Source organism: Boleophthalmus pectinirostris, unplaced genomic scaffold (genome assembly GCF_026225935.1).
Source record: "Boleophthalmus pectinirostris isolate CB_2022bp ecotype Guang Dong unplaced genomic scaffold, ASM2622593v1 HiC_scaffold_2, whole genome shotgun sequence".
NCBI lineage: Eukaryota > Metazoa > Chordata > Actinopteri > Gobiiformes > Gobiidae > Boleophthalmus > Boleophthalmus pectinirostris.
In genome coordinates, this window is record NW_026571152.1 from 23,329,794 (window position 1) to 23,354,442 (window position 24,649).

The following is a 24,649-nucleotide window of genomic DNA, read 5'->3' on the forward strand; positions in this document are numbered from 1 at the left end:
TGCTTCTGAATTTGGCTGGTCTGAAAGGGTCAGACGCAATCAGGATTTGGCATTCGCTGACAACATCCATTATGGAGTAGAGCTGAAGGAGGTGATGTCAGTTTTCTAGTGATATTGAAAGAACGGTTAGAAAACCTTCCTTAAAAATCTCATTTGCAACATTCCTCTTAGTGCAGAAGAAATAGAATTTATTCCTGCAAATCAATCTCAAAGTGTTTAAACATTACCAGACATGACATCAACTCCTAATATGAACGGCATGTGAGCAAGGCCATGCGAAGTCTCTGGTGTTTACCGGGTGTCATGTATATCAAAAGATTATGACAATGTTGTAATTTAGTAAGTTTTATGAGAACACAGATGATATGATGGTTTCTGCACAATTTCTTCACTTTATCTGTAGTTTTTCTTCACACTATTTTGAGAGGGGATGTTCTGCAAAATGAACTTTTTGGAGGTGTCTACCATGTCATAACGTCCCCTCATCAAAAACATGCCTGAAGTGTTTTTTAAATGTTTGAGCAATCTTATGTCTTTCCCAGTCTTTACGTTGTTTTCAGTGAATACAGCATTTTCAAATGATAAAAGGTAACATGGTGATCTAAATTATTATTTAGATTACTCCCTCTTTAATGTGCATTTTTGTGAGCAGTCCAGCAGAGGTATGCCTTATAAAAGAGATATAGATAATTTTAACTTTGGTGTGGTTAGGTACAACCTATTTACATTTATAAAATTTTTTGTAGTTATTCATTTGGAAACTTAGTTTGTTGTTCCTACGATACAAACATTACTTAAACAAACTAAACTTGCATAAATTTCTCCTTATCTGTGAAGTTTTTTGACAAATACATGTATTACTTTGATGGCTATATTACACTTCCATTGGGGCGATACTATTTACATAGTTCCTTCCTTAAGATTAAGACTTGGCAGCTCTCCCTCCCTCTGTAGTACAGTAAGTGATATGTGAGATGACGTACCGTACTGAGCGTCGTTGAAAGTCCCAGCCATAGTTTTACATGAGGAGTTGTCTCCTCCGCACACCCCACACTTATCATTTCGGGCTTTGGAGTTAAGCACATGATCACAGCCTGCTTGCTAGAGATGAAACACAGTGGAAATAGGGGGTTTAGAAAGGTGTACACTCTTAGAAGTTGTACAAAACAGATCTGGCAAATTTTGACAAATCATGGGCTGAGAATCTAATTGGCTTTTTTTTTTTTTTTTTTGAATGAACACACAAGCTATAATGCAGCATGTCAGTGCAAATCAAATTGAGGTGCACTTGAAGGTGCATTTTGTAACTTTTGTGGTGGAGGGTCTGTCACCTGCTTGTTTCAGTGGATATGTCATTACTCTGCTAATAATGTACCATGCTACAATATTAAATAGCTCTACCTTACATTTATTAAATTTTATAGTTTTAAAGCTCAAAAATTCCTAGAAAAACAGCCATTCTTACTTTGAGTGGGGGTGCCTCTCCACAGACCTGAACTGTAACTTGGTCTGGTTTGGTCTCCATGAAGATAGAAAATTGTAATACCCTACTGAGAAACATTCCAAGCAATAACATCTCCATGGAGAAAATTATTTAATGGATCCTCCACCAGAAAAGTTACACAATACACCTTTAAATGCCATTTTATTCTCACATAAATTTATATTAAAAAGTAATGGTTTGAATATTGTTGGTTTTGGTATGTTACAATGGAAATACTGACTTTTTAAAAAGAATGTTATTTGAGAGTGATTTCTGTGTTAATATTTACCCTGCAGAGGCCTTGGACACAGATATCATATGTATCTGGTCCACAAGGGGTTCCATCGATGACGCGGTCTTTCAGTTGGTAGTACGCCATTGTCCCAGCAACACGGCAAAACAGCTTACACCGATCCTTCATTAAAACTTTGTAGAAGAAAACACATGAAAAACACATGAAAAGTTTGTAAAAACAGCTGGTTATAGAATGAATGCACAAAATTGAAGAAATTAAGAAATTGGATTAAACATATTTCACAAAGGTGGAAAAGCCTAACTTTGCCAAATGCAATCTTGTGTTTGGAAAAACTGCATAGTACTTGCTGCAGGGGTTGGCCTGTTTGCTTGTCTAGTATCAAATAAATGAATGCAGCAGTTGGAGTTGCACACATTGGAGTCTGGGCAAATCATCACAGAAACGACTGAGATATTGCAGTGAGTGGAGAAATTGCCAAGCAGCTCCAAGTGTTGTGATTAATGTTCATGAATCCAAAGCATGTTTAATAAAAATGAGAGAAATATGTGAGGAAAAATGTGGTATTAATTTAGTCTATTCATACAGCGTATCACTGTAGATTGCATTCAAAATTTCAAAATGACAAAGGGCTCCAAATTTTGCCTTTAGTTTACCTGTTCAGCTCTAAACAAATAAAGGTGTTTTAAACCATCTCACATCCTATAAGTGTCTTTATGAACATCCACATCACTTCCAAAGATGAATCACCGTAGCCTTAATATTTATGCTCTGACTCCTCACTATGAGAATGCTCTTGAGATACTTACTGCCACTGTACTTGGGCACCCAGCGTACAGTAGGAGGTAGGCCATTGATATTGAAGTGCTTGCCATCAAATTGAGAACACTGTTCTTCACGGAAGTCTTTGCGTCCTCGTGGACATGGCTCAGTGTTGCAGGAGCGAAATTTCATTCTGCGTCCAACACAGAATTTGCCCCCATTTCTAGGCCTAAAAACAATTTACAAGATGACGTTGGCTTCATATTTGCTACTATGAAATAATCTTTACATCTGGTTCTTACTCAGGCTTGTTGCATTCTCTCATGGTACTTCGTGTCCCTCCTCCACAGGACCTTGAGCAGACACTGTACGGCCCCCAGGGACCCCACTCCCCATGGACAGGCTGCAGGTCCAGCTCCTTGTTGATGCACATGCCATGGCGGCAGTACTGTGGCCACACAAACACATTCATTAGTGCAGGATGGCACAGTGCCATAGAAGACACAGAGTTTAGTGGTGCAGTGATGGTGCAACAACAGCTGGGAGCAGTGTTCCACTTTGCCTTCCTAATCCTCTGTTTACATCTCAGGATATATTTTAAGAAAGACATCCTAATTCAGCTATTGTTTGTCTTTGGGGAAAGAGTCCAACTCCTCCAGCTGTCCAAAGAGAAACAAGATAGTTAGGGAGGGACACTGATACAGACACAAATAGATGTGTTAAAAAGCAAAAAGGGATGTCCGTGAAAGCATGCACTTACAGAACCATTACCTGTGCCAGTAGTAGCATAGCACAAATTTTTTCCAACTGTTACAAGTTAGAATTACAACATCAATGCCGGTATAAAGAACTTCATTCAGGAATAATGTATGCTTCAGTTATGTAGAAAACCTCACATCAAAATACACTTTGTCAACCACTGTGTCACCACTAACTAACATTTGCCAAGAATTGCCAACAACTATTTCATAACTGAAACAGCCCTGGATCATTTCCTCTACAGAGAAACCAAATCTTACAAAGGGAGATATGGGGGTCTGTTCATTGAAAGAAAGCAGGACAAGCTGGCGTCTGTCTGGGAAGGCAGCACTTGCACAAGGAGCAATAGCACTCTGATAAGGAAACTCTAGAGCTGTGATAACAATATTTCCGACTGGCTTCATCATATTGTCATCAAACATACAAATTGTTCTGTGTATTTTAAAGGGCCTAGATTACAGAAAAGTTACTCTTGTGAGCTTTTAATCAAGTTATAATGTTGTTATCTCATCAAAAACATTGTGTTTTGTTTCATTCACACGTTTCAGTAAACCTTTATTATTAGTCTGTCTACATCTCCAAAGCTCAAAATGCTCTGTTCCACCTTGTGATGTCATAGTTGGTAGTTTTCAAGTTAACAACTACCTTTTACCTTTCATTCAGCAGAGATTGGCAATTCCAGGGCTGAAATGACCCAAATGCTTCTAAATAAAGTGCATAGAGTTTTAAAACAATGTAGAGCACCTCCTGTATTACCACTTGACATCACAAGGTAGACCAGATTGCTTTCTGTTTGAGAAAAGAAAATAGCCTAAATATGCAGGGTTTGTGTGTTGTTTTTGAAGGGAAACAACATTATAACAACATTGTAACATAGATCAGAAAATAGCATAATAGGGGCCCTTTAAATAATACAAATGTGCAACAGGAGAAAGAGAGACAGATTTGTAGACTATGCTATTTTACATGTCAGCTCTATAAAATTTAAATCAGATATAGTTATAGTTGTGTAGTTAACAATACTCCAACTGATAAATGTATTATTAAAGAAGACTACAAGTGAAGTTTTATGTTGACTGATGAATGATCGGCTGATAGTTGACTCTGGAGCAACAAATGGCCAGTAAGGTCGGCCCATATTTGAGCCAATATGTATGACCAATTTTCCCCAAATTATGTAATTTAAATTTACTAAAAACTCAAAGTCCTTTTTTCACAAACCTTTAAGAGAGTTGTGTAGTCATGTTTTGTGCAATTATCTTTTCACATTAAAGTATTAAAATAGAGCTTCGTGTGGAGTTTTTAGGCAGCAGATTGACCAAAATAAAATACAGGCCCAGTATATCAGCCAATTGATATATGAGTCTATTTCTACTATGTACGAGCAAGAACATTGAAGTATTTTGTGATCTCCTATAGATATTTGAACTGGAGCCTAGAAGTATTACATTTCAAATTACATTTCATTCCAAATGTAATTGACAAACTAGTACAAATCTATGTGAAGAACACATCCAAAAGTGCAGAGTCATACTAACAACAAACACATGTACGCAGACCCCTTTGGCATGGCTGGCTCTACTGCCCTGGCCTAGTTTACACACTGGTCTAATGATAAAGTGTATAATGTGCTCACAATGACAGACAGGTGTTAACAGCCGTGGGGCACAGACTAAACAAGCCACAAACATTTAGATAATGCACTCACACTTCAAGTAATAGCCTGGCAGCCTTTGCACAAGGATCCATAGCAATGCCAAATGTGCCTAATATGGAGTGGGACCATTTTTAAGCACAGTGATTTCAGCAAGTGAAATATTTACAAAATGTGTTACATACAGTTAAACTGAGTATTAATTTTTTAGTCTGACATCCAGAGAAACCAATGGGAGATAGGCTCTAATGATATGTTTGGGCTGATTATGTAGGGCCAATTTTGATTATTTTCTCTAAATTCTGTAATTTAAATTACAACCTCGCCCTTAAGCCTAGAGAGCAGTGTAGTCACGTATTATTTCCTCATACTTTAGTGTTCAAAAAGCTTTGTATGTATTCTTTAGGCAGCAAGTTGGCCAAAGCAATATATCAGACTGTGCCAGAGATTATCCCCAATAGCCGATGTGCAGAAAACAGCAAATATCAGCCCAATATATCGACCAACCGATATATCACTGTATCTCTATGTATCTCTATGTGCTTTACATTGATTAAATTACAGATGATTTTATAGTTCAAAAAAGGACTAGAAAAACTGTGAACAGGGTTGCCTCTCCACAAATCTAACTTGTACCTTAGTCTGGTTTGGTCCCCATAAAGAAGGTATTAATGCCATACTGTGAAAAATTCCAGACAAAGCAATAACATCTCCAGAGAGAAAAGCATTTGATGGAACCTCCACCTGAAAAGTTACACAATGTACCTTTAAATATCCTTACAACTGTCCCCTCCCGCAGTATCTGGCACTGGACCTGAGCATCTCCTCTATACCTCTTTTTTCTATACCTCTCTGCCTTCAGCCCATCCCCCTTATCCTCTTATGAGAAAGTTTAAGGACTAAGCGAGGAGGACCACCGCAGTGAGACCAGGCGTCAGGACCCGAGGAACTGTCAAACACAAGGCGAAGTGTCTGTCAGGGCACACCAAAAGCCTGTGTAAGCCTCTGAGGCATTCCACTCCCCCCACTGGCACCCTGTGTTTACAACCATTTTGTTTGGCCTGAAAAGGTGATGTGGGTGAAAAGAAGAAAGAAGGACTTGGAGCAGGGGGAGTGGGTGTGTCAGGGGAAAAAACATCTGTGTGAGATGATGCATGTATGTATGTGTGTGTGTGCGCGTGTGCGTGCGGGGGTGAGTATATATATCTTCATAACAATATGGGGACTGTGCACACACACGATAGGGACCTGCCTCACTTTCGGGACAAAAATCAGGTCCCCATAATGGAAGTTATTTATTATTATTAGATCAACAACATGGTTTAAAGTTAAGATATGGGTTAAAATAGGTTAAAGCTATGGTTAGAGATAGACTGAGACACATTTGGCAAATACAGGCAAAGCTTATCGACTGTCAGCTTCTCAGTTCTAAACAATAAGTATCAGCATTGGCCATTAAAAAACATTCTCTCTAGTTAAGATTTAGGTTAAGGTTAGACAAGTAGTAACTATAGTTAAAGTTAGAGTTAGGACCACTACTGAAGAAATGAATGTGAGTCAACAGAGTGTCCTCAAGAGGCATGGAAACCTAATGTGTGTGGGCATGTGCGTGTTTGTGAGCGTGCATGTCAAGCGTGGCCTAAAGTGTGCAAAAGTGTGAGAATGATTAGGCTCTGGAGGCATCTGGGGGCCACTCTGAATTCCAATTAGTCGCTCCTTTCCGAAGTACACAAACACAAGGCGAGGTGAAAGCCAGTGTTGGCAATGCTAACATAGGAAGAGCTGGTAAGGACAGCAGAACGGGCCTCCATCCCGAGAGGTTTTGAAAATTTGCACTCAATTGGGGCTGTGGTGAGACATTTGAAGGTCTTGTGAGAGAAACCTGTCCAGCTGTGACTAGCATGTGTTTCAAATTAGGTATTTCACAAAGGCACTCACCCTCGAGTACAGAGGTGCAGATCTGCTTACATATATATCGCATTTAAGGATTTTTACACATAGCTACATGTTGTGATACACATTCAGAGGTAATACGCTTAAGTACAGGAAGTGTCACAAAAGATAAGCCTATTTGTGTCACTCCAAAGCTCAGACAAAAGGTAGAAAAAGTTGTATGCAGTCTTGGCCCCTATGGCAAATGTAAAGGCCAGTTTGTGAAAATAAGCAAGTGGATTGTAAACTAACTATGTATAAATGAAAGATACTGGTACTGATAAGAAGCTTAAAATGTTGAGGTGAAGGTCAAAATGTAGAGGGGGCTGTGAGCTACAACAATGTCTGCCATAAATCAGTTTTAAACTTTACAAATAAAGCTGATTTATGCATGTGTTGTGGTATTTCGCTACAAACTAAGTTGTGTGGGCTACTGACTACAAGAGAAGCAAAGATGACATGTAACCTTAAGAACTGCACACAAGTTAATAATGAATTATTAGTTATAATGTTGTATGAAGGCAAGCTTTTACATTTCAGTGTGTATTTGGTGTTTGTACAGTCATATTTTTATGAGTTTTATCAATGCTTGATGTTTTATGACTTTTTTCTGCACACAACTTTCTCTGCTGTTGCTTAATGGAGTAATATGTTTTACAACAGGTAAAACAAACACACAAGCAGCACCTTTGTTGTGAGCTTAAAGTATAGTCTGCAGTACTACTACTGTATTATGATAACTTTTGCTAGGTAGCATCAGCTGAAAACTATTCCACTGGACAACTTAGAAGATAGTGCCCTGTAATTGCCAGGAAACTGTAACAGAGAGCACCTAATCTCTGAACCCAAGCCATACATCACTGCATGAATGAGAAGGTACAGGTTTAAAAGGCCACCACTCTTTCATTTTAACACAGTCATTTCCAATAGACATCACCTTTAATATTGGACTCCGTTTTTTCTCATGGTTCTGGGTTCAAAGTTCACTTTGGCCTTGACCTCCTGAGGACACCCTGATGCAAGACCCCTGTCCAAACCACAATCCCAGATCATGACTTTAATCTGCAAAACCAGAAATATCTGCTTTTTGCCAGTCAATGTAAGAGACCACACATGGCACTATACAAAGGTCTTATCTGCACCTACTTTATATAATAATGATAATCTAGAGAGCAGCAATAAAACTAATTTTATGAAGAAGTCTTAAGGCAGACCCATGAAATGGAAATAGGCAAAATGACAGTTGTTATTACAGAATGATTTACACTGACTTTTGACAAGGCATGCATTCTTCCATGTTCTTTTTTCTCTTTAGTTTACATAATGGGGGAAGAGAGTTGACAGAAGCACGGGTGTGAAAAGAGTGCAAAGGAGGCAACATGATGCAACCATGACCCCAGCCAACCTCCCCTCTCTCCTGTACATGCTCACTGCTTGGCTAGTTTTTTCCTACACCTTCTGTGTACTCAACACTTTTCTAGGACGTATGAAGGCTGTCATTACAATGAATTAGTAGCTTTGGCTGTGGAAGCTGTTCCATTCAAACTATTTGAACACGCTGGTTTTTCACACACACACACACACAAAAAAACCTGCTGTTTACTATGAAAAAAACCTCTGAAAGATATGAATTGCAATTTATTTGAGATTAGAGCATTTTGTTAGTGCTTTAGTAATGTTTTCATTGTATTAGAAGGAAAAAGTGCATGTCTTGGAATACCACATACCAACTTATTTATTTAGCAGATTCTATCAAAACACAAGATCAGCAAAGAGCATTGCAAATACTGGATATTATTGTATATTTTTTATGGATATTGTAATTTTTTAAATGAATATTTAAATAACAACAATGTAACCCATAGGCCATTTAGACAAGGTCAATATTTGAGCATCCCTAGCCTAGCACTACAGACATTAGGACAGGTCTGTCCATTGCCAGGAATCCCCCGCCAACACCAGTTTGTCCACACACTTGACTCCTCCCTGGCTTCATTTTTCATGACCTCACTGTCTCACTCTAATTGGCCGAAACCAGAGCAAGTCTTCTTTCTGTTCTTCCAAGGAATGTTCTGGAAAATCAAAAACAACTTCCCCTTTATTCAATTACACAAAACCACTCAATTAGGCTCCCATTAGGAGGGAAATATCTGGGAGTGCTTTAGTTGGTTTTACGCCTATTATGTGAATGATGAGCGTGACAGACTTCAGTAATTACTTTCCTTAAAAATGCAGGGGTGGAAAAAACTTAATCATCAATCAATTAAAGGTGCCCTTTTCTGGTAGGGGGTCCTCTACCCTCTTGTGTCCATAAAAAATGTATTGCTTTGCCTGACATTTCTACTGTTTTATATTTATTGTTATATTTTAACAGGTGGGTTTTTATTGCTCAGTTCCTTGAAAAACATATTCTTACAATGAGAGGGGTGCCACATCACCTGGTTACTGATGGTGGAAGATTACTCACTACCAAACTCTGTAACATTTCCTGCACAGCTTTGCGAAAACATTGCCATAGTGATAAGCAGGTGGTCTATCCTCACTAGAAAAGTTATATTAACCCACATGTGAAGAACTATTTCACATAAACTTTGAATTTGGGCTGTAGACAAAATGTTATTGTCTGTGATATATAGTATTTTACACACTGAACAGGCTTGACATGGCTCTTTGCACTTCTTGCAAATACAAATACTTATACAAGCATATGGAAACAAAACCCAACACCAAAGTCATTCACATTCATGCCCCACACACACAAAGGGACACGCAGACGGGACCTTTTGAAGCGGAACCATCAGAAAGGGGGGACCTCGGGAAGATGGGGAAGAGGGGGGGAGGGAGGGTGGTGGCGGTATTTATAGGCAACAAGTGATGGGATGCCCTGGTTAGTGCACGGACCACTGAGCCAGATGACAGACACGCCGCCAAGAGGTCATGTGACTGCATTACTCACCCTGGCGCCCAGTGAGAGGCCAATCATCGCAGGGAGGGAGAGGGCTGGGGCGACTTGAACCCTGAAGGATTATTTCCTTCTTTCAATTAACTGTACATATACTATTTGATTCAATCTTCATTTAAAGGCATTAGACAGTGACCTCAATTTGATTCATGCAGACATTACTTGATATAACAGAACAGGCTTGTAAATAATACTAGCCAATCTGTATTCTCTTTGTTTTACTATGGAACTCAAAGCATGTGTTTAGTGAGTTGTGTATGTAAATATGTAAATATTCAGTGTGCACAGTTCTGTTTTGCTTTGCCTGTAAGTCACTGTTCAGGAGTACACCTCCTAAGGCCCATAGTTACTATTATTATCCATCCTTTATCCCAGAATAATCATGAGACAATAAATATGTTATGTTGCTTGGCAAAAAGGTAGAAGACATACTGTAGGTGGACTGGTGCCTTCACATGAGGCATATGGGGCTGTAGAGTTTATCTGAGGATGTTAGAAGAAAGAACACAATAAACACAAACATCCTAAATTGAAAGGACCACATAAAAGACATCTCTTGTGTGGGCAGGTGACTGTTGGTAGTCCCTCTCTCTTTCAAGTTCAAACAGTGCACATGAAACAGGGCTCTGCCGCCTCAAACAAAGCTGCTGGTGTCGACTGAAACTTATCCGATACCTTACTTTGTTACTTCAGTGAAATAGCTATGAAGCTACGATCTATATAGCAAGTATGTCTTCCAGATCTCAAACCACTGTTTATGATCCCAGCAAAGACCACACATACAGAGCAATCTACCAAGTCATGCTCCACCTCAGCTTATTAAAGCCACTTAAAGTAATTAAACTTACAGCATCTCCTCTCCATTTCTTTACTATGCAGGCTCCATGTTACACTTGGATTAAGCATCTAAGCATCCAGTATCATCTCTCACAACAGCCTAATGGCAAGAGGGCAGATAGAGCAGTGGTTCCCATAATGTGGCATGATGTCCTATGTTATGAATGAATACTGTATTGAAGCAATAACCTGGCTCACTCCTGGCTGGACTTCATTATCGATAGATCAATAGATCGATAGATCGATAGATGTGCAAAATAGGCTCCAAAAGAGACAAGACACACTACAGATCCATGGGAGTAAAGAAAGAAGAGTTAAATTTTAGTATGAATACCAATAAGCAGCCTGTGGTCAGAACCTCACCCCCAGCACACCTCTTAATAGTACACCCTCCTCTTGCAGAATCACAGAGAGAGCTCTTTTGTGTATGCACTAGTCGCATAGCTGGAACCATGGCTGTGTTACGGCCAGTCCACTGACCCACACACCCGCCTTTTAAAGAGGTTTGGGGTCACAAGTTCAAAATAAGGGGACTCGACTGTGAACTCTTTCAAAGCCCCAAAGCCTGCACCTTTCCATTCTCAAGACACTATTTGTTTCTCTTCTATCCTATTTCTCCTCCTGCCCCCTCCGCCTTTGCTCTCCATGCATCCTGAGCGACCTACCCGCTGTCTTAGCCCCTAATTAGCATAGCATCCCAGAGCGAGGAGAACATGAAAGCTAATGGGGGTTGGGGCCCCGTAACAACACCAAGGGTAAGGCCTCAAGTTTCTAACCAGGGCCATCACCTGACCACATTTACATGGGTTTCTACAAGCACAACATAGCCCCGTAGTGTAATACATGATAAATTATTCCAGCTTTTTCTCACTGAATGGAATCTAACCAGAAAGGAACCAGCATCAATATTCAATTCATTTCATGGGAGGTTTTGGTGTGTGCCAGCTATGTTTGTAGGTACTGTGGAAAGGCAGGCATAATACATTGCAGTCAGATCTAGTTTGCTGCGTTTAGTCATATATCAAGCAAACTTAATAAAAACTTTTAATGGTGTTACATATAGCAAAGAATAATGAAACTGAGCTAAACAAGAACAAGAACCATCAAAATCATGATTAAAACAGATCTGCAGAAACTTCAGTCAAAACTAGTCCCAAACCTGCTATCACCAAAGTTAAAATCAGAACAAAAGTCCGAAACAAGTCCAACAAGCCCCAAGACTCCTTCCACATCAGGTAATGGACCTGCCTTACATTTCTAAATTATGATGGGACCATATGGAACTTGTCACTGGTGAATTTCAAACAATAATTTTCATAAGCAGGTTCAGGTCTCACATGGGTGGTCTTAACAACACCTCCCCAATTCAACATGTCAGCACCACTGCACCTCATAAAAATGCTTTGCCAAAGTTAGATTTAGATCCAGTGTGAGATGCCGAGGCAGCATGCTTTAATATATTTCACCTTTCAACCTATCCTCAAAGTAACCATGAAATACAGGCATTAGAATACATAGAAACTTCATATATCTGATTGTAAACTCACCATCCCATTTCCACATGCGGTCCCATCTGCCCAGGGCATGTGCTGTGTGCGGCATCCTTTATGGTCCCCCTCTGCACTCGTACACCACAATCTTTTGCACTGTTTCTGAAATGAGAAGTCAGCAAACTGTCACAACACACTTTAATCACCTGCCAAACACATGTGAATCTTTAAATAGGCACCAAGCAGATATTTCCTGTTGTGTCGCTTTTTTCTTTTACTCTGACTGACATGTTTAATACTACCTCACTGCTTTCCAGAAACGAGCCTGATTCAGTTTCAGTATTCTACAGTAAGGTTTTAATTTGCATGTAGACACTGACTCCTTTTAAGGGGGTTTAGTTACAGGTCAACTTACCATATATGGGCATATTTGGGATCCAGGTCCGAACATCAGCTCACACTGTCTATTGGCGTTGTAGATTTGACCAGGAAGTAGAGTGGGCAAGTCATAAATCCTTCCCACAGGCTCATCTAGTAGGCATTCTCCATAGCCAGTGCTACAAAAAGGGAAGATATCAAATTATTTGTGGCATTCTTGAGTGGTTTGGATACATGTTAAAGATGCACTGTGCAACTTTTTGGTTGGTTAAACTGCTCTACCTAACATTTATTCAATTACAGGTGGTTTTATAAATCAAAAATACATAGAAAACAAGCATTGTGACAGTAAGCCTCTCCACAGAGCTGACCTGTAACTTGGTCTGATTTGTTCTCCAAGGAGATTGAGGTTTTATTTAATGCCATTAATGACATTCCAGGCAAACCAATTTTTGACAGACTCTTCACCAAAAAAGTTACTCAATCCACCTTTAAATAAGATATAAGTGCCTTGCGTAGGACACAACATAACTAAGAACTGACGGAGATGGAATTGAACGATATACTACCTCTCTATATCTTCTGAACTACTGCCAAAAAATGCAAACTGGCAACATCAAAACTCTAAGAAATCTCGTGTCTACTGTCTGAGAAACAACAAAAGCACAGGTGGAGATCACATAGACACAAAATAAGTCAAGCAGTCCTATTCAAAGAGTCTCATCACTACATTGTAAGTCTGTACCATTGACAACCGTTACTCCATGTTAATCCACTCACACACCTGCTCCATACAGCTACAAGCTGATGTCACAGGGCAATAATTACACACAGAATGAACCAGTGTTTCCCTTTCATTTCACCAGTGATGTAAACCTGCTGGATAACAGGTGAGGCTCTATAAAAACTACAGTTGGAGCACATCGCAACATCTTTCATCAGTTGGTCATCTGAGTAATTATGCTTTCAAAAGTACTGGAAATGTTACTGAAAAGAAGACAGGTAGACAAGAGGAAGAGTAGGTCAGGGTCCTTTCAATATTCAGTGTTTGGCAGACATTTTAAAGGTGCATTGTGCAACTTCTCTGGCGCAGGGTCTGTCAGACGCTATTCTCCATGGAGATGTTATTGCTTTGGCTGGAATGTTTCACCATATGGCATTAACCCTTTCTATCTTCATGAAGACCAAAACAAACCACATTACAGGTCAGATCTGTGAAGTGGCAACTCCGCTCATAGTTAGAATGCTGTTAAAATTTTCCACAGTGTTTTTGAGCTATAAAACCAGACGTAATTTAATAAATGTAAGGTAGAGTTGTTTAATGTCATACTGTGGAACATTCCAAGTATATCCATAGAAACAAGCAGGTGGCAGCTCTCCAACCAAAAAAGTTACATAGTGTACTTTTAAGAAGTTTATCCAAATTATTCTCTTGTGTATTTTTCTAAGCGTTAACCGTACTTTCCACGTACAACAAGGTGGTCTTTGAAAGTTACTCATATATCATAGAGTCGTGGTTTTGCTAAAGCTTGAATGACATAGACCATCAGAGTACAATGTTTAATCAAATAGTAAAAGGTCCAGTGCAGTGTGGGCAGATAAATCTTGGACATCATGGAGCTATTACTGGAAAATGAGAGCAAAAAGTCATGACAGAAATGATTGAACCTGAAAAAGCAAAAGGCTTGAATGAATTTGTTGTGCATGATTGTATTTAGAATTTAACTGGTGTTGTATGTCTCAAATGGACAAAAGCCAAAAAAAGGAAAAATAATGACATGTTAAATTTGACGTGCTCCAAATAACTTTTTTCAGAGAGGTTTGAGGAGATAAAACAAAAAAAAAGAAAACTATAAAAACTTAAGTGATACTTTTGTGAATGGGTGTCACTGTAAGGGTCCGATTTGTTTAAGAGTGGTCCAGATTGAATTAGCTTTTGAGTGAGAATGGACAGTAAATACACTGACACACTTGAGCAGGGAGCTAGCCAGAGGAGGAACAAGTGGTACTTTGAATCAATGCATGTCATTGTTGGGTTAAGACAGACATCAAAAGCACTTTAACTATATTTTCAAGGGTCTTTCCCCCACTACAGCCTCATTACTCTTTCCCACAACTATTTTTTACGTAATTGTTAAAGAACTAATGTTTTGCAGCGATTCAATTTAATTCATTTTTGTACAGCCCTAAATCACAACAGCATGGTCGCCTCACGAGATTCAAAAAATTGTTGATTTAAAGATGCTCTATGCAACTTTTCTGGGGGTGGGTGACCCACAAATGCAAACATTTGCCTGAAATATTCCACAGCTTTATAAGTCTTGGATATACTCAGTTACATGTGTGTTTATTGCTTAAAAATGCCTTAAAAACATTCCAGCTGTGCATGGGCCCGCCTTTCCACAGATCTGACCCGCAAGTTGACCTGGTGCCTCATCTTCTTGTTTCCACTGAAATATTAATATTTACTGTAGAACATTCTGGATAAAGCAATAACATCTCCTCTGACACAAGCAGGTGACAGACAATTTAACCAAATAATGAAACTATCATCTGTCAGTAAAAAACAACCCACGCTCACAGGATACAAGGAACTGTATTAACTGTTAACTGTCCTTGGGCATCTTCAGCTCTTAGAACCTCCTAAAAACTCAGAGAAACCTTGAAGACAACCATAGTGAAGGAGAGATCCACTCCCATGGACAATCTCCACTCTCAAACCACATTTACAATGTTTACTGGTTAAACAAAGAAAGATTTGGTGCTTCAGATTATTCTGATGTGAATTTTCCAATCTGATCTACAATAAGGTCAATGGTGGCTGGAAACTATGTAAGCAGAGACACGAGAGCCATTGAAAAACCACGCACCCAAAGATGACCAACAACGCTGTCTTTGTGAACGCCTCAACATTTAACAGTGAAAAGGACGTGAGGAACTAGGGGTCAAATTCAAGCAGGATGTAATTATTAGTGAGGTCCTCAATGGAAACCCCCAAGATAAGATCAGGTCCTGGGTGTAAGGGATGAGTTCAGATAGTAGCAATGCACAATGTTTTTCGACAAGAAGCAAGATCGAAAAGAAATATTACACGTTCCTTACATAAGGTCAACTGAGGCAGATTCAAACAGGAAATTCTCTTTCAACAACAAATGTGCACAGTTTACTTTGTGTTGAGCTGTCTACAAAGTGTGCAAAGGATAGTGAATTATGTTTATATAGACAAATCAAAACAAGTCATTTTAAATAATAGTTAATTAGCCACAAATCACAGATACCACTACAAAACACCTGTACAATTCAGCTTAGAATAAACACTGAGTTGTTGCGCAATAGATCTAATGAATAGGACCACTTATATTCTTCTTCTTATAATATGCATCACCGATTGCCTGGTCACTGCATCTTAAATTTTTTTGAAAATTCTGACAACTGCAAGCAATAAATACTCTGCACGCAGTTTTGGACATGATCTGGTACCGATGAAATGTTTCAATGTTTTAATTTAACTCTACGATCTCTGCATGTCATATTCTTGCATCAGACCAGATTTAAGATTTTAAAGGGGCATTATGGAACTTTTCTGATAGTCTGCCATGTGCTGGTCTCTATGGAGATCTTATGGCTTTATCTGGAATGTTCCACAGTACAGCATTACACAAATTTATCTTTCATTATTTAAGTACAGGACATTTTACTGCTCAAAAATATCTTGTAAACCTGCATTCTTACTGACAGCAGGGTTATCTCTCCACAGATATGACATGTAACCTGGCCTGGTGGTGCCTCTTTATTGTATCCATAAAGATAGATAAGTTTAATGCCATACTGTAGAACATTCCAGACAAATCAACAGCATTTACATGAACACGAGTAGCCTCACTGACGTACTATCAACCAGAAAAGTTGGTCACTCCCCCCTTCACATTTTGAAAGTGCATATATTTAAATGAATACCTACTCTAAGATCTCTGTAATGTACTTGTGGCTACACTTGGACCAAGACCATGGACTCTCAATGTCTAGCAAACAGATACCACTCAACAATTAGTCTTACTCTCTCAAATAGAATGGTTGCTTCTTGCTTGCTTGTTGTTAATAGGACATCAAGCGTCTAGATTTGAATGAGTCCTCTGTCAATTTTGGATACATGTTAGGTTCAAGGGACATTTCCTAGTTAGCCAGAGTGTTGGAGTTGTGTGGTTTTACTTTTAAAATTATTCTATCAGCACAGACATTCACATCGACAGTCTGGCGTTGTAATAGATTTGCCTCAGGTGCTTTGTGAAGTGGGTAAGACTGTTTTTCGTGGCAGGCTAACTATGGCCATTGGCATATTTAAAAAGTGTCTCCACATGTCTCCAACATTCTGGCTAACTAGGAAATGAGGTCCTACGTCCAAAATTCCAGACTGTCCCATTAAATAAGAAGTGTTCGTCACTGTAGATAGCAGAGATAGAGATGAGAGCTAAAGGATCTTGCTTATGGACACAACATCACTATGAACTGAGGGAGCTGGAATTTAACTATACCAATAACGAGCTGTTAAAGTTTTACAATTCATCTGCCAACTGTATACAGTATATTTAAATGAATACCTACTCTAAGAACTCTGTGATGTACTTGCGGCTACATTTAGACCAAGACCATGGACTTGTGTCGTAGTTCAGTGTGGGAGCCATGACATGGTACTGGTGTTTGAGGCCTGATTCGCGACACTTTGGGTTGTCATCGTGTGGCATGTTGAACCTGGAAGAAAGAGAAAAGAAAGAATAAAGGTTAAGGGTGTGGGGCGGGGCATAAAGGAACACACACAAAGTGATTATCAGCTGCTTAGTGGCTCAGCCCAAAGCAAGAAGGATAAGTGTCAAAAGATTTACATTCGGCCATTTTTACCCCACATCTTAACGGGCGCCACACACCAACACTGCTATGGATACATGTGTGAAAAAGAACACATTCATGAAGGCTTAAAAAAACTTGCTTTGAACTATATTTTATTTTGCTTTATCTATGTTATGGTTGTCAAAAAAAATCAATACACTGAGATTAATAGATATTAAAACTAATATTGAAATTTAGGGTGCTTTCTGTTGTGGACTTTGTTTGGCCTTGTTATAGTTAGGCCTGCACAAAATATACTGTGAAAATATCTATAATGCAATACTGGCTGATACAATAACCAATATCGCAAGACAATAAATATATTGGAACAATATAAAGTTTAGTGTACCTTTTTCAGAAAATAATGGACAAAAATGCAAATTTTCCTTATTAAGTCCTACATTAGACTTGGGTTGGTCTTGGTTTTGTCAAGTTTTTAATTTGACTCTGTTTGGTAATAAATTAAGTTTTTACTTAAGTATTTTTTTTTATTTCACTGAGCATTTTGTGCCATAAAGTATATAAAAATATAAAAATAATATAGTTATTCTAAAACATAGTTATAAAATATTATCTTTTTTCTCATATTGTGCAGGTTTACTTTTTTCAGGTTTATTCCTACTTTAGTCACAATTTTGCAAGTGTGGAAGCATCTAAAATACTAATTTCAAGTACAGTATTGACACTGAAGAAAATCACATAAATAGGACAAAATCTGACCTTTCCTGAACAGTTTTTGAATGATCTTCATCTGTATTCAAGACTTCATGGCAATATGAATGAAACTTATTTTGAGATATGCATTGTATATGTACAAAAAATGTTTTCTATTAAAATATATATAACAAGTATCGAGCCATTTCCTTATAATCAAAATCAAGTTTGAAATTTGACTAACCTCTCAACAGTAATCAGTATAAATAGTAACAGTAATTAGTATAAATAGTAACAGTAATTAGTGCAAATAGTAACGCACGACTATGAGAAAAGGCTTGGTTGATCTAAAAACATCTTTCCACAGTTGTACACGTGTTATGATATAAATATATCCACGAGCCAGCTTATCTTTCAAAATACATCCTATTAATACACCTGTTGAAAGCTTTATTAGCCCAAAAAGTGAAACTAAATTGTGTAACTAATGAATCATTTGATGACACGATAAAACAAGTTTTTAGCACAAAGAAAACAGCTGCTTCAAATTAAACCCACAACTTAACATCTGCCTTTTAATGTACTGATGGATTTAGTGAGCAGTTGGCAGTCTAATAATGTATGTTGTCTTGTTTAGGTCCATAATGGTATAGTCCAGAGTTTAATAAGCCCTCACCACATACACATGTACACTAAGTACTTAGAGAAAAGCACATTCACAGAGAAAGCCACACTGCTATGTCAGGCCTGGGATGTTTACTACAGGATGTGGGCAGAGCGGCACTGTTGCTGAGGGTCAATTCATACATGTGCACAACAAGACCTGGCACGGCTGGCATGAGGCCCACTCAGCAGGGGCCAACAGACTGACAGCAAACACCCCCTGAATAATGAAGCCCACAGCACAAAATGAGCTCCACATAGTAATCGGGCTATTGGGCAGTGGTGGAAAGAGTACTAGAGATATGTATTTAAAACTGCAGTTAAAATTTACGAGTTATTTAAGCACAGTGTTACGTTTAGTGAAATTCCCCCCAGTATTTTTACAATGAAGACAAATTGAGTTCTTCCTACATCACTGTTTACTGTATACAATAATGATTTGATTTTGTGGATTGAAATGCACTCAGGGCAAATAGGGACATTTGGCTGGAGAATTTCCAAAGCAGAAGAAACCAAGTCCTTTTAGTGGCATTAAGATGAAAACCAAACATGTAAATCAAACATCAAAGAGCCCAAAGGAAACTACCAACTCATTTAAAATCTTGGCACAAAACTATCACCATTATTGTCTGCTCTCAAATACAACACGCAAGTCAGGATGTCAACACATCATGAATAAACTGTCTTTCCTATAACCTCAGAGGGACCATTCTTCTACTTGTCATGACTGACTCCATATAAACTAATCCATAAAGAAATATTTACTTGAATATCATCTTGTATATTGTATACAATTAAATGATCTTTAAAGCTCCACATGATTATCAAAGACAGATTGTCACGAGTCCACATTGTCCTAGCACATATATGTGATCTCTGTCCATTGGCACATCTATTGCCTTATAATCCCCTTAATCTCTTTTATTAAATCACATGTCTTCACCTCCTAATCTCCAGCATCTTCAACTTTTAGTCTGATGTCTCACTCCTGAAAGTCTGAATATATTGTTAAACAATCAAGAGGAAAACTGTCTGGCCAGCAGATTTAAACCATGTTTGCATAGACAAGACAAGACAAAAAATAAACATGTCAGACTTTCCATTGGAATACTGTGCGATGTGCTTAGATGTAGTTATAACAATTTAACAAGGTCAAACTAATTTCACAGTCAAATATACAGCCAGACCCAGATCCTATTGCATGTGTGTGTGCTTATGTGTTTATACATTAACATAAACACTCTGTATACAATTAACAGAAAGTATGTTATTATATATGAGCTTTTAATATATACGCAGTTATCAATTTATCCAAATCCATCAATGTCAAGTAAATACCTACCCCATGTGTGTGCCCTGTGAACGATGCAGGCACACAGGGTTAACTGTTGGACTGAGCTGTACAGAGAGGTATTAAAGTAAGGCCAGTTATTAAAAGTCAATTCTTTCCCATTATGCACCTGTGTTGGGCTGAAGAGCAAACTACATAAGACCCCTTTTGTTGCTGGCTGTGACAGCCATGACTGTACTTTATGTTAGCACTTCACAATATAAGAAAAATGTTATTTTGAATGACTATGTACACAGTACAATGAAATAATTTCTAATACATTTTAATTAAGTATTGTAACTCAGTTCCTCATCCAAAACATTAAGCAGATGTATTTAATTATAAGTCATATCTCTGAGAGAAGATTAAACCAGGTCCAAAACACCAGAATATTGTGAGTAAATACATATTTAATAACATTTTTGTTTGACTGTTGTTTAAATATGGATATTGTTAGCTAATATTACTATGCCAATGATGTCAAACTGTTGTATGTGTGCATAGTTTAAATCAAAGTAACGTACACATGTCCCAGCTCGTGGGCAATGGTGAAGGAGGCGCTGATGCCGTTCTCTTCGCTGATAGAGCAGCTTCGATATGGGTCGCACATGGTCCCCAGCTCGGCCAGCCCTGCACCGTCACGTACACACACAGGCACAAACATATGCAGCCAAATAACAATGTGTTAAAGGAGATTAAACCATCAAAACTTCAGTTCCATAAGACAGATTAGCACCATGCAGCTGCCCTCCTCCCCTTTCTACCACTCTGCTCTGTCACTATAATATTATTAGCTGACAGCTTGCGATAAACTCATTAGGGCTCAGTTTATAAGCTGTGCTAAACAGAGTGGAAATGTAATCGTAAGAGACTTGGTGAGAAATTAAAAGTAAAAGTTTACCTAAAGTGTCACATTTATCTTTTGCACGGCAGATATCTTCTCTGCAAAAAGTCAAAAAGAATAAAAATAATTTCCATGTCATACACACAACATTCAAGTGAACGCAGGTAGTTGTACCTGGTAATGAGGAGGGCCGTGTCATGGTGTAAAGGGTGGCTGTCATCCTGCACGTTTTGACTGTGTTGCCAAACACAGAAGTTATGGAGAGTCGTAGCAGCGTTAAAGCTCACAGTGGGACCTTCCTAAAGTAGAAACAAACAAGGAAAATTAGTTTAATGCTGCCACATCTTTGTTAGTCGGCCCCAGGGCAACTGACAAAGCTTGTCACAACCAGTATAGCTTTTTTTTAGAGTTTTTGGCTAATATTACATCATCGTCTTTCAATATATTACATACATAATGAGTAATATATTGGGATTAAACCCCCAACCCAGTCACCCTTTATTATTTAACTACACAACTTTCACTAATGCAGATTAAAGGTGCATGGTGTAACTTTTCTGTTGGAGGATCTATCAAATGCTTTTCTCTATGGAGATGTTATAGCTTTGTCTGGAATGTTTCACAGTATAGGATTAAACCTTTATCTTCATGGAGACCAAAGCATACGAAGTTACAGATCAGATATGTGGAGAGGCAACACCGCTCACAGTCAGAAGGCCTGTCTTCTAGGTATTTTTGAGCTATAGAACTGTCTGTAATTTAATAAATGTAAGGTAAAGCTATTTAATGTCATACTGTGTAACATTCCAGGCAGAGCAATGGCAAATCCATAGAAACAAGCAGGTGAAGGATCCCCAACCAGAAGGTTACACAGTGCATTTTTAATCTTTCAGCATCACTGTAATTAATTGTACATAAAACAATCAGTAGTTTGTGTTGTCTTCAGTCTGAAATGATGTATTGTTCCAAATCAGGGCCTTTCTATCCTCCTGGGCCTCATATCATTTGCAGGTGGCGTGCTGTGTTACTATAGTTTCATTTGTGTTTTTCTTAATGAAGGCTCCCATGAGAGTTGAGGCAGACACAAGGCGGGCAGTGTCCTCTCAGAGTGGAGCACACCTGGACACAGCAGCCTGGGACTCACCTGCTCATTGTGGACCACGATCAGTCTGACAATCATGATGTTAATAAGGTTTCCTACGCTTGGGTCTCGGTACACTGCTGCTACCTGCAACACAGACAGAAAGCAAAGAGAAAAATGCAAATCTCCACTATAACATACACACTGTATTAGGAAATTCTATTAATTGTGACGCATGTAACAGACAATAATATATTCATAATTTGAGAGATGAAAAAAATGATTTTATTAAAAATATTTGAAAAGATTTCACTCACTGAAAAATGTATCTGATTTTCACATTTCTGCCATAATTTGAATTATAAACAAGATGCTACGTCTAGAGATACACAGATTTTTGCACTTTTTAGCATATCAGCCTTAAATATTAATCAGAGGCAGATTTTTTGTTTGGCCCATCCAGCTGCCTAAATATGCATGAAAAATATATGCATAAAGTGCCAAAAAATTCACTACACTGCTCTCTATACAGTGTGTGGTAAAACTTTATGTAGATTTTAAGTTAATATGGGGAAAATGACCAAAATCGGCCCTACATGTCATCCCAAAAATATTGGCACAGGAAATCGGCCATCAGTTTCACTGGATTCAGTTGGTATCAGCATCAGCCATGAAAAAAATCACATTGGTCGATCTCAAGCTACATCCAAACAGTAGTTTCCCCAGGGGAAAATTCTTGCCCAAGGACACAACAGTATAATATTTATACATAATGTCTATAATGTATGTATAAATTATCTTGTAATAGAAAATAAATTTTGTCTGATCTTGCACTTAAACAGACATATTTTTCTAATCCTTTCCCTTTCAGTAAAAACAACTCTTCAGTTCGGAGTAATTTTCATCCAAAAGGCTTTATAACAAATTACATATCCCCCAAAGACTTCCATAATGAAAATAAACTTGATGGGACAAACCCACATCTCCACAGTGAGGACATCCAAACACTGTGTTTCTAGTGTTTTTCTCGAGCTCCACTGTCATACACGGTCAGCGGTCTCCTGAGGCCATGCGCGCCCTCCTGACAGGAACTCATTAGCCCACCATAAACATTTAGCTTGTGTTAGCCTGAGGGGAGCAAATAAATGCAGATGTATTCACTGCAGGCAAGACAGTGGTCAGTAGTGAACGTGGCACATATTGTACCTTATCTAGCTAAAGCTTAACAGCACTGGCAATCATTACTCATAGAGATTAATAAGTGATGGTCTTAGCGCATCCCAGAGTTTTCAGACGTTTTGTTCTATCATATGTAGTCCAGACAAATGTCAATAATGAGGGCCATTAAAGGTTCTATGTTACACTAAATTGACTCTTGTGAGCTTTAAACTTATAATGCTGCTACCTCCTCAGAAACATAACTGGAGTTGTGTTTTGTTTCATTCACATATGTTTGAATAACCCTTTATTATGAGTCTGCCTCACCTCCAAAACCCATAATGCTCTTTTCTACCTTGTGATGTCATGAAGCAATAATTTTCAAGTTAACAGCTACCTTTTACACTTAGTTCAGTAGAAATTGACAATTCCAGATCTGAAATCAACCAAATGATTCTAGTGAAGGTGTAAGGAGTTTAAAAACACAGTGGAGCACTTTCTGTATTACCATATGACATCACAAGGTGGAACAGAGTGTTGTCTCTTTGTGAAAAGAACACAGTCTAAATATGCAAGGTTTGTGTGTTAAACATGTGTGAATGAAACAACGCAACTCAGGGTATGTTTTTGATGAAGAAACAAAATTATAACAAAGATCATAAAATAGTGTAATATGGGCCCTTTAAAAGACATGATTCAGTCCCAAACCACTTTACAACATCCCTTTGGTTGGTGACCCAGCAGAGCACTGAATTGGGGTCATTTAAGGGTTTATTACCAAAAAGGTCACACACAGGAATGCTACACACCAGTATAAACTGGTTGCATTCAAATATATACTAGTACATCAAAGTGGTAGTGTTTTGTTACTGCACCAAGTCTGGAATAAAATAAAGTGAATAAAGTTTAAACAAGAGCCTATAAAATTTTATGAAATATTTACAGTTTTTTTGTTTTGTTTTGTTTTTTATAGCAAATCATAAAAAATAAAGACTTTGAAGATGCTAGTGTTAGATATTTTAAAGATGCATCATGTAATTTTTTCAGTATGGGCGCCACCACCATGGAGTTGTTATTGCTTTGCCTGAAGTATTCCACAGTACGGTATAAAACATACAGTATGCATTACATTCAATTAAGCGTTTTTTTATTGTCCAAGTGGGGGTCGCCCCTCTACAGATATGACCTGTAACTTTGCTTGGTGCTGTCTCTATGGAAATAGATCGGTATAATATCATATTGTGAAACATTTCAGGCAAAAGAGGTCTTCTACCAGAAAAGTTACACAGTGCACCTATAAGTATTAACCTATTGCATTACGTTGAATATGTTAAAATGTCCATTTGAGTAGAACTAATACTTACAAAAGGGAAAAAAAACTTGTATTGTTTTGCATATACTAAACTAGGCTTTAAGATGGATGCCCTCCTTAATCTCCATTTGTCTTGGTTTGAATTTAGAAAAATCAGACTAGCTTGTTGCTAAAAGAAATTAAAAATAACAGCTACAAAAGACTAATAAAAGA

At 38.2% G+C, this 24,649-nt stretch overlaps 1 protein-coding gene across 1 annotated transcript in view; it reads right to left on the bottom strand.

Moving 5' to 3' along the window:
- The window catches only part of LOC110169455 (A disintegrin and metalloproteinase with thrombospondin motifs 20), a 77,887-nt gene that overhangs the window by 37,248 nt on the left and 15,990 nt on the right, over positions 1-24,649 (bottom strand). Inside the window, exons 5-15 of the mRNA XM_020934995.2 lie at positions 22,030-22,113; positions 21,060-21,184; positions 20,943-20,983; positions 20,566-20,671; positions 17,113-17,259; positions 12,548-12,689; positions 12,190-12,294; positions 2,801-2,946; positions 2,546-2,727; positions 1,773-1,909; positions 984-1,101 (exon numbers count right to left, since the gene is read on the bottom strand). Of these exons, the coding sequence (XP_020790654.2) occupies positions 984-1,101; positions 1,773-1,909; positions 2,546-2,727; positions 2,801-2,946; positions 12,190-12,294; positions 12,548-12,689; positions 17,113-17,259; positions 20,566-20,671; positions 20,943-20,983; positions 21,060-21,184; positions 22,030-22,113 (1,333 nt within the window). The remainder of the gene's footprint in view (positions 1-983; positions 1,102-1,772; positions 1,910-2,545; positions 2,728-2,800; positions 2,947-12,189; positions 12,295-12,547; positions 12,690-17,112; positions 17,260-20,565; positions 20,672-20,942; positions 20,984-21,059; positions 21,185-22,029; positions 22,114-24,649) is intronic.